Genomic DNA, 10,524 nt, shown 5'->3' on the forward strand with positions numbered 1-10,524 from the left:
CGTTCAGTTACATGTACTGTACTTAAATACTTTAGTATGCGATTTAAAAAATATCCAATGTAACCATGCTTCCATCACTAAGGTGTAATTGTATTTTGCAGCGATCCTTACACTGCATCGAACGTTTTCTGGCCGGTGACCTTCACGCAATGCTCATTAAAAGCTTCCAGGAACAAACTGGTAGGTGCCACTCCCAATTGTTACACGAGCAACATACGCATCGTACTTTTTTAAACGAGGCCGCAGACATTGACATGCTCCTTTTATATCGTCCACGGGTATACAGACGTTTTCACTTTCATTCAATTGACACACATATTTTGCACCAGTCTGACTCGACCGAATGTTGTTCCTGTTACGCCAATCTTTCTCCCAAACATGCTGAGGACTTCACCTCACGCCGTTGCTCCGAAATAAAAACCCGTTTCCAGACCACCAGCATCCCATGATCTCCATCGAACATTTTGGGATCAAGAGTATCGTGTTTCGATTATATAACACCACCATTCGTCTGCTTTCAAGGTTGCCTTTTTGCTTGGCTGTGCGGTACCCAGAAGAGTTTGCTCGCCAACTACTACCTGTAGGCGATCGCGATCTTTTCCTCGCACTAACTGGTACGCTCTTGAGAGAGAGAAAGAGTGAACGAGAACACTCCACTGCAGTCACCCCTTCTGTGTGTACAGCACGAATGCGAAAGAAAAAGCCCTATTTCTTCAATGACCGGGGAAGGAAGGTGGTCAGCACAAATCTATCTCCACCAAACTGGGAACTCGTATGTGACCTGGAGCAAATATTTCGGCCATCCCTTCTCTTCGTTTTGGATCGACTCGACGGGTAGTAAGTGAGGGTTTGGCAGCAAACTACATGGTCGATACTGAATAGCCGGCTGCCAAAAGTTGCTCATTTTGATGCGGACTGAACACAAACCTTTTCCACCATGGGCCAGTCGGCTCACGAAGTTGTGCATGAGGCGTTATACTTTTACCGAAATTTCAAACCACCAACAGCCTACGGGCAAAACACCCGTATAACCCATGATTCGAACGCTGTACGTTTTTGTTTTGTTTTGCCAGCATTTTGTGATCGGCGGAAACCTGTTTGGCCGTGTTTTGGAGGTTATTTTTTCTTCTTTTGGTTGCTTTAAATGGAGTATGCTTGACAAGTTCAGCACTTGACATGGTCACTTTCTTTGGTAATGTTTTTTTAACCGCCAGTCGTGCACACACGACGAACACTGTATGATACACAAGTTTCTGCATTTCTTGTTACAGGCGACATCAAAGAAGAATGTGAACAGCCTTTCCGACAGTCATTTACCAATACAACTACCCTTTGCAGCATGCAACTTTAGTATGAAAACAACATGCGTTTGTTGCTAACACGGAATGAACGTGGTAAATAATCATTCATTGTGCACATTACATTGCATATACTGTAATTTGTAGCAGTCACTGTTATGCTTATGATATCGTACAGTTGGGGCAAATAAAGTAATCGTAATTACGGAATACTATGTGTAGCTTTTCATGAGACATTTGTTATACTTCTGAGATTTATACTCAAATTATGATTATACACTCACTTTTTAAACACTTTTTTGAAAATAAAAACAAATTTTACTACATTTATTGCAAAGTACTGACACTATTTCATATACATCGCGTCAAACGTTCTTAGTAGTGGTAGGTAAGACTTGGTGCAGAGAAGCTCACAGTAGCTACATGAGCCGGAGCCAGAACCTTGGCAACCGGGACAGCATATTTGGCAACAGGAACCGCAACCTTCAGAGCAGGGGCAACATAGTGTGCCACTGGTACAGCAACTTTGTGCACTGGGACGACGGTCTTTACCAGCTTGTGTCCCTCCAGGGGCTCACGGCGGACGACGGCGTTGAATCCGTTGTGCTCATCGGCGGTGTAGTCAACCACACGACGGTGGCCATCGGCATCGATCAGAGTGTACTGTCCCTTGACGTCATCACCGTGACGTTCCTCCTGCTGGCTCTTGATGTCTCCGGTGTGATCGTCGTGTACGGAGTACGAGAACTGGTACTCGGCCGGTGCTTCCACTTCCACTTTCTTAACCAGCGTTGGCAGTAGAACCGCGTTGGCAACACCCATGATGGCCAAAATAACGCAAAGCTGATAAACAAACAAAAATACTATTATTCAATCTGCTCACAATCCTCATGCTCCCGGAGTGATACTTTTCAAAACGTTTAAGTTTCAGAAGATTCTGAAAATTCTTGACAAATCATCACAAATCAGAAACTTACTTTGAACGCCATTGCAATAACTGCTGTAGGGGGACTGAATGTGTCTTGTAACGAAGCTCTAACTAACTGATGCAGTTTCGTTGATATCCAGTGCTTTTTATAGCTCAATTCCTTACAAATATCACTAAGCTTGCCTACGACGAAGCTATTGGCCGACTTACATCAAGTTCAACTGCTTCTGCGGTAAAACCTACATCTAGAGCATATCGCTATGACAGTGGCATGTATTATACATCAAAAATCAAATATCAAAAACCGGTGGCAGAAGCAACGGTCCACACGATTAGTCGTGCCCGAGTATTTGCTGTAATCGGGCCGTAAAATCAACTTCATTTCTTCTTAAACCCTAATGTAACGGAAACCTGTTCGGTGTACCAGCACCTTCACCCTCGCCTCGTCGTCGGCCAAATTTTGCTGTATTTCATACACGAATTAATCCGCCTCTCAATCCTGCAAGGAGCAAGATGTAACTAAAAACCCGCTGACAACTAAACAACCTTGCATTAGCGGGCACATTTACCAGTAAACGACAACTTGCACCTACGCAAAGGCCGCAATAGCAACGCACTCTAAAAACTCGTTTCCAAAACGGTTCTTCTGTGCTGTCAATACACCGAAAAAAATGTACTCAAAACGGGGGCAAAGGTGTAAGCGACTGTGCTTTTTTTTCACACTCCCACCTTATGTTTCCCGCTCACGAAATACAGTCACCAGTGCTATTACTTATTAATTTGTCACTTCACGGCACACGTCTTATTTGTGCTTCGCAAATAATCCTATTACTGCGTGTCTCGCATGTCCATTTCACACTCGCAATATGCAAAGATTATGTAAGGCACAATTATACCAGCCATGGAATCATCCGCTCTTTGGTTTATTACTCAGCCCTGCCCGACATTACAAGACATGGTAATTGCTGCAGTTAATGTTAGGTATCATGCAGATGCAACCAACTCTCATTCTTGTCAGAATTGCCAGTACCAGGTGCAAGTGATTGTATTTTGCAAGGCAAAAGTAAAACCAAGTAATGAAGAGATCGAACGGCAACGGCAACGTAATGCAACCGACAACCATTAACCTAACTTTGCGTGTGAACATTTTGGCACATATTTTAGATTGGTACTTGAGCTTGAGCGTTGTCTTAGGTCTGATGAAAAATTCAAATGATTGAACAGTGCGTCAAACGATGATTAAAAATATCATATAACTAAATTGTATCTATCAATTGATATATCAACTTGTATTAACATTTGTATATTTGTAGCTTTTTCAATGTAGGATCTTTATTTTGTTCCAGCGCTTTTGCATGCACAGTAGAAATGCTGCAAAGTTATGAAGCCAATAAATACATGTAATATAATAAAACCTGATAAAATAAAAATGCCATTTTTTTATTTGAAGTAGGATAAAACAAATTCTCATCAATTTTATAATCTAAGCATCGAACAAAATCGAAGTATTCGTTTTTTATTACCCGTTACAACAATTTATTTTAATACTTCTATATTCAAATAATAGAAATATTTAAATGTTTCGTAGGTTATCAGTGATTCTTCAAGATCATTGTAAATTTGTTCCAATGTTACTCCTGTTACCTAACTCAAATCATCCAAATCCTCTACGATTTGCGTCGAAAAACTTGCCAGCGAATAGCTTCCCGATGAGAACAAGGAATGTCAAATGCATCCAAATAAGGTTTTTAACCCCTTTACAGCTTTGCCGGAGCAGTGCGTGAGCGGGCCTTTACAGTTTTGCCCGAACAGCATCCCCGGGTTGTCTCTTTAGGATTTACAAAATAAATATTTTTTTATAAATCCTATATGGACTTGAATCCACATAGCGTCCAGAAAGTATGCAAACTTTATCATATTAAAAATCATGTAGATTGTGAGTACATATTTACAAAATCGGTGGTAGATGAAAATTTTGAACGATTCGATTTTATTTATTTGGTGATATTCATATTTTCATAAGTCATTAAAAAATCACTCGTACTCTTATTTTCTTATCATAATAAAGTAGTGATACCCCATTCGTATTGCCTATTGTGAGCTTGACACATTGATTGATTCATCACATAAAACGAACTTTTGATGCAAAGATGCACTATTTCCGGCGACAAGAAACACATAATTGGCGCATTTTCGCCCTTCACTTACACCAGGCATGTCAAACTGGCGACCCGCGGGCCCGCGTCGATTTTGAATGCGGCCCGCAAGAATATTTTGAGAATTGCTTAAAGCACTGCAAACCATAAATCTGTTATTACTATTTGTCGAAGTGTATTCAAATTTTTAGAGACAAACAGTCATTTTGTCACTATGTTCTTCGAAATTAACATTAATGTACATAAAAATGTCAACCCATAACATCTAACAAACTTATTCTACACGTACGTACAGAACAACCGAGACCCTTAAGAAATATTAAATCGAATGCTAACTCAGTCGTATTATGTTTCGATTAAATTCTGAATATTAGCATAATTTTGTGCAGAATCGATTGCACATTATATATGTAAATATATATGTAAATACAGATTTGCGTCAACTGCCTAGAAACGAAATAGGAATGAAAATAACTTGATACACACACTTGGAAACTTCGCAACAACTAGTGATAGATTGTTGGAATCGCATCCACGGCTCAAAACCATTTCCGATCTTAGCTATTCCGACTGCGATTCCGGTTAAATCAAAGCAACAGATCCGCTCGTTGCCGTCCGAAGCCTGTAGAGCCGTCAAGAGCCATTCGGAACCGTTGGACTCATCGGAATCCGCACGGAGCGGCTAGTCTGCAGTCAGAAATGGCTCTGGTCGGTCTCACCGATTTTGACAATCTCAATGCCTCCGACTGCCAAGTAAAGGTTTCAGTCGGCTCCGAATTGTTCCGTACGGATCTGCACGGCTCCGACCTTAGAATGTTACATTTTTTTTAAATTCGATTGGAGCCACTTCTGTTTGTTGTTCATAACCTCTTCTTCTTCTTCTTCTTTGGCACAACAACCGCTATCGGTCAAGGCCTGCCTGTACCCACTAGTGAAGTGAGCTTGGCTTTCAGTGACTTATTGTTACCATAGCAGGATAGTCAGTCCTACGTATGGGGACGCGGTCTATTCGGGGCTTGAACCCATGACGGGCATTTTGTTACGTCGTACGAGTTGACGACTGTACCACCAGACCGACCATACCGGTTGTTCATAACCATGCCATCATAAAAATGTTAATATCTAATATTTATGACTCATTGTAGCCAAGTTAAAATTATTTGTACTCCCATAATACAAGATGAATTAATGTACTTTCCAACCTCCCCAAAAATCAAAACCAAAATGAAATGTTTACGCTTAAGATAGAGGGATTTAGATTAGGGATTCAAATAATCGATAGCTTATTAATAGATTAGCTCACACAGTCCATACCTCAATTCGCGAATCATTCAAGACACTTCAAGTGCCAAAACATATTTGCCGATCTTTATGGGATCACACACCACGAATCTTCGTCAGATTATCGTAATTTACCAAAAAATTTCGTACTATACGAGTTCTAAGAAATGAATATACCACCACTTGGAACTTGGAAATTATTGAAAAATATTACGTTATATTACAATTTTTCTCTTGATCTGCCGAAAAATTGCAGGCCAATATGTTTTCATTCATCCAGCGATGGATAGCTTGGATTCATTGAAAATGATTCGCAACAGGATGCTAGACTTCCCCTACCTCCGTGAAAAAGTGAAAATTTTCTTTTTTCTTTTTTAATAATAAGGATAAAAGAAATTGCATATAACGTTAAAAGTACATTAAAAAAATTAAATACAAAGGAACACAATGAAATATAACATCGCAAATTTGTAAATAAGAAACGATTCCAGATTTGAAGCGACGAGTACAAGAAGTCCATTTGTTTAACAATAATGATTTTAAACATTATTTTATATAAATATTGGGGTATATTTTTTATTATCAACTATGCGGCCCGCGAATCACTGAAAATCTGTACTTGTGGCCCTCTGATGAAATGAGTTTGACACAGCTGGCTTACACGATACGGCTGCTGCTCAAAAACCTTCCATCTAGCAGACTTTTTCTCCGTGAAATGGAAATTCGACCAGGATTCACATATCTTTTTCAAGCAGCAAAAAACCTCTGCTAATTAGTATATGACACAAAAAGATTGATCATAATCATAATGATCATAAAAGGTAAGCGATTTTTTTGGTCTATGTTGCGAAAAAATCGTATCGTGTGAGGGAGTCCACATCATTGTTTGCGAATCTTTTCCCTGCCACGAGGAACAAGTGTCAATTAAAAAAATCACCAATTATTTTGCGTTCACACACCACCAACCTTTGTCGGAAGCAAATATCATAATTTTACAAAATTACTCGTAACATCGCCAGCTCCTGTTCTAGGAAAAACCCAATATACCACAGTTACAACACTTTTGTCTTAGCGGAAATAACAAAATAATGTTTATACCCAAAACTATACGATTATATTCTCACCCTATCAAAAGCTTACAAGTAAAATTGTTGTTCTCCATTTAACAGCGGATAGCTTTGATTTGAAATGATTCGTAGAAGTCAGCTTGACTTCCATTACCTATGTGAAAATTGTGTTTGGCAGAGATTTGCGAGTTTGTGAAGAAGGTTATTGATGAACTTTGAAAATATAATCGAAGTCAACAAACATTATACTGCATGACAAACCCATCAATCGCTTTGTTCAATGTATAGGTAGTCATAATTCATTATCAAAACCAAAATTCTCAGTGCATATACTCGATTACGAAGAGACCTGAAAAAATCATCAAATTTCCACCCAAAAGGTAATAATGTTCAGTTTTTGTGTGATTCCTTAATTATAATGTAAACTACCATTTTTCATCTAAACACTTTATAAAAATTTGAATAGCTAATATGGCAGACATTTCAAAATGTTCCAGTTATAAATTATCTTATCATACGATGACATAACAACACTTTATTGGCATAAGCAAGTAAATATTTAAAATAAAAAATAATCGATTAAAACAAAATCACTCCACAAGTCATTTACGATTTCATAATTTATTTTTACACAATTTTTACTACTTAGGCAACAAAAATTTGGTATAACATCCTAGTAGTGATAAGCAGGGTAGGCAACCTTGGCAACCGGGACAGCGACCTTGGCGATAGGAGCAGCGTAAACCTTGGCAATGGGGGCAACGACCTTGGCGACTGGGATAGCAGTCTTCACAGGCTCACGGCGAACGACGGCGTTGAATCCGTTGTGCTCATCGGCGGTGTATTCGACCACTCGGCGGTAGCCATCAGCATCAATCAGAGTGTACTGTCCGACGACGTTGTCACCGTGACGCTCCTCGTGCTGGCTCTTGATGTCTCCGGTATGATCATCATGCACGGAGTACTCGAACTGGTACTCGGCCGGAGCATCCGCATATTCGATATGCTTCACGGCCACCGGAAGTACGGCAGCGCTGGCAGCGGCAACAACAGCGAGCAGGATGCAGTACTGAAGAATTAAAGAAAAGGTTACTCAATATTTGTATGGTGTATTTCGATTTATACTCTTACTTTGAATGCCATTTTGAAGGATTAATTGGTTATTTGCAGTAAGAGACTCTGATTTGAACGAGGTGTGCTGTTCGTTTGATGTCAATATCGTAATACCACCGTCCTTTTATACTACGATTTACAGTTCTAGGTATTTACTGCATCACGAAAGTACTGGTATGCCTTGCACTGATACTAAACTCAAACGTTAAACTTGATTCTGGCCGAACCAAGTATCCTTGATCAATTGCTTCAAAAAACATACGTACATAAAATTCGTTTGCTCGCACACCACAATTTCGCGTATATACTAATAGTCCCACGAGATTGAGGAAAGGGTTGGGGCTACTGCAGATATGTCCAAAGTCGCAGCACCCACTGTGTTGTGTGTGTGTGTTTTTTTGGTAGTCGTCGTGCTCTGTGTAGTTTAATTTCATTGCAAATTTTACACACTAATTTCGATCAGACCCTGGCAGCCCCAGCGATAAACGAATCACGGATAAATGAGTAAAATGGACACACCGACAAGGTGACCTGTCTGGTCTGTCTGGTGTCATGTACGCATACCTTTCGTCAGCACGTGACTTTTGTGCAGGAATCGCGACAGCTAGTAGCACGGTTCCACCCCAGCCATTTGCGAAAGGCGTGGTAAAATCTGCTAAGAGGAAGAGAACATTGCTGTGATATAGTTGAACCTTTGAGTGTATGCGAGGTTTGCCACATCTGTAGGATAAAATTGTAGCATTTTCGATAAAATCTTGGGTGGGGACACCCCATTTTTGATTTCGCGGATACAATTTACATAGCATGTGGGAGGTTCACCGATACTTCCAATCTAAATAGCAAGGTTTGACATGCAGTTGCATAGAATCTGTAGAAAAACCGAGTATAAATATTCATGCAAAAGCGAATTCAAGTACCAGTTATCTACCAGCTTTCCAGCAGCTCACTGTAAAATCAAAAAACAAATTAAAAAATGGCATTCAAAGTAAGCACCATTGCTTAGAACCAAATAAATTGTCATAATCTGGATTAACAATAATATCAATTTATTTCACAGTACTGCATCCTGCTCGCTGTTGTTGCCGCTGCCAGCGCTGCCGTACTTCCGGTGGCCGTGAAGCATATCGAATATGCGGATGCTCCGGCCGAGTACCAGTTCGAGTACTCCGTGCATGATGATCATACCGGAGACATCAAGAGCCAGCACGAGGAGCGTCACGGTGACAACGTCGTCGGACAGTACACTCTGATTGATGCTGATGGCTACCGCCGAGTGGTCGAATACACCGCCGATGAGCACAACGGATTCAACGCCGTCGTTCGCCGTGAGCCTGTGAAGACTGCTATCCCAGTCGCCAAGGTCGTTGCCCCCATTGCCAAGGTTTACGCTACTCCTATCGCCAAGGTCGCTGTCCCGGTTGCCAAGGTTGCCTACCCAGCGTACCACTACTAAGTTGGTTGAAAATGTGTTGATAATAAGTTGGCTAGTTCAATAAATAAAATCCTGTTGTAAATAACATCGACTCTTTTAAAACATGTTGCTACTACTCATTTTACGACTTCGAACATGCATGTAATACAAACCTTGCTTCCCTTCTAGTGTGTAGATTGTATCAAAATCCTTTAATGAAAAATGGTACTAATTGGATAAAAAAAAAACTATACAGCAGTTGTGACGCTAATAGTTTTCGCAAATCAAACACTGTATCACAAGCATAAAGTTGACCCGACCAAGGATTGACTTTCTCACTAATGGTTATGGAATATCAGTTATTTGATTTGTGCACTTGTAGCACCTTCTGCTGGGAAGACTCGGTCATTGAAAATTGTATAGTTTCGGACTGTATCTTGTCGATGACCCTACATAAAACAACAACAAAAATTAATGAATAGAATCCATTTAGAATAGACCAATGGAGGTTTTTATTTAAATAGTAACATTGTAGGATTATTGAAATGTATTTTTATGCGTATATAATAGTATGCTCTGTAAGTACCTTCTTTCAACTCTAGAATCTCCACTTTCTTGGTTTCGGACATACGCGATTTTCTAAATTTGACTGATCAAATGTCAAATCAGTACAATTTGCTTCAAGAATTGTCGATTGGAGTATAAATAGAATTTTTGCTAGAAATTTTAATCCCCTTTAAAGGCCAAAAATATCCAAATTTTGTACACGAACCTTGTCAAATAAATGATAAAGTGTATTAAAGTACTAAATTTATTCAAAACTACCGAGTTATCAAATCAAATTATTTTAGTAGAAAAACGTGAAATTCCACATACGCGGATATTCGAGTGACGCGGATTCCTCGGGAACGCAATAACTGCGTATCTCGGTTCTTGGTGCTCAATTCTAATGAGGAACAAATATGATAAAAACTTGTATATATTTCCATTATGCATGTATGCATGTATCGAATATCTACTAACATTTGAATAAGTGTTTTATAATGGTATGCATAGTATCGCTACATAGAAAACATTCACTTGTAGGCCATATTAAATAAAATACATGATGAAAGGTGATATCCAAGGCAAAACATTTATTTAAAAATTTGAAGCATAAAAATCACCAAAACAACAAAAGAAATTAAAACGTGTTTCAGATAGGGTAAACGTACCAATAGTGGTGGTATTGCACTAAAATCGGTTCCATACGATAATTTAAAAATAAGTA

General features: G+C 39.4%; 3 protein-coding genes across 3 annotated transcripts; 1 reads left to right on the forward strand and 2 right to left on the reverse strand.

The window, feature by feature from the left end:
- Window positions 1-1,517: 1,517 nt before the first annotated feature.
- LOC120901667 (cuticle protein 7-like) lies at window positions 1,518-2,397 on the reverse strand. Its single transcript, XM_040309796.1, has 2 exons — window positions 2,276-2,397; window positions 1,518-2,141 (listed from the first exon to the last, which is right to left on the reverse strand). Exons 1-2 carry the CDS (start codon window positions 2,285-2,287, stop codon window positions 1,674-1,676), a joined length of 480 nt encoding a protein of 159 aa, XP_040165730.1. The 5' UTR covers window positions 2,288-2,397; the 3' UTR covers window positions 1,518-1,673.
- A 4,935-nt stretch (window positions 2,398-7,332) lies between these two features.
- On the reverse strand, window positions 7,333-7,987 carry LOC120904161 (larval cuticle protein A2B-like). The gene is made up of 2 exons (XM_040313968.1): window positions 7,862-7,987; window positions 7,333-7,799 (listed from the first exon to the last, which is right to left on the reverse strand). Exons 1-2 carry the CDS (start codon window positions 7,871-7,873, stop codon window positions 7,404-7,406), a joined length of 408 nt encoding a protein of 135 aa, XP_040169902.1. The 5' UTR covers window positions 7,874-7,987; the 3' UTR covers window positions 7,333-7,403.
- Window positions 7,988-8,701: 714 nt separating this feature from the next.
- On the forward strand, window positions 8,702-9,377 carry LOC120904162 (larval cuticle protein A2B-like). Its single transcript, XM_040313969.1, has 2 exons — window positions 8,702-8,828; window positions 8,901-9,377. Exons 1-2 carry the CDS (start codon window positions 8,817-8,819, stop codon window positions 9,294-9,296), a joined length of 408 nt encoding a protein of 135 aa, XP_040169903.1. The 5' UTR covers window positions 8,702-8,816; the 3' UTR covers window positions 9,297-9,377.
- Window positions 9,378-10,524: the final 1,147 nt, after the last annotated feature.

Source organism: Anopheles arabiensis, chromosome 3 (assembly GCF_016920715.1).
Source record: "Anopheles arabiensis isolate DONGOLA chromosome 3, AaraD3, whole genome shotgun sequence".
Lineage (NCBI taxonomy): Eukaryota > Metazoa > Arthropoda > Insecta > Diptera > Culicidae > Anopheles > Anopheles arabiensis.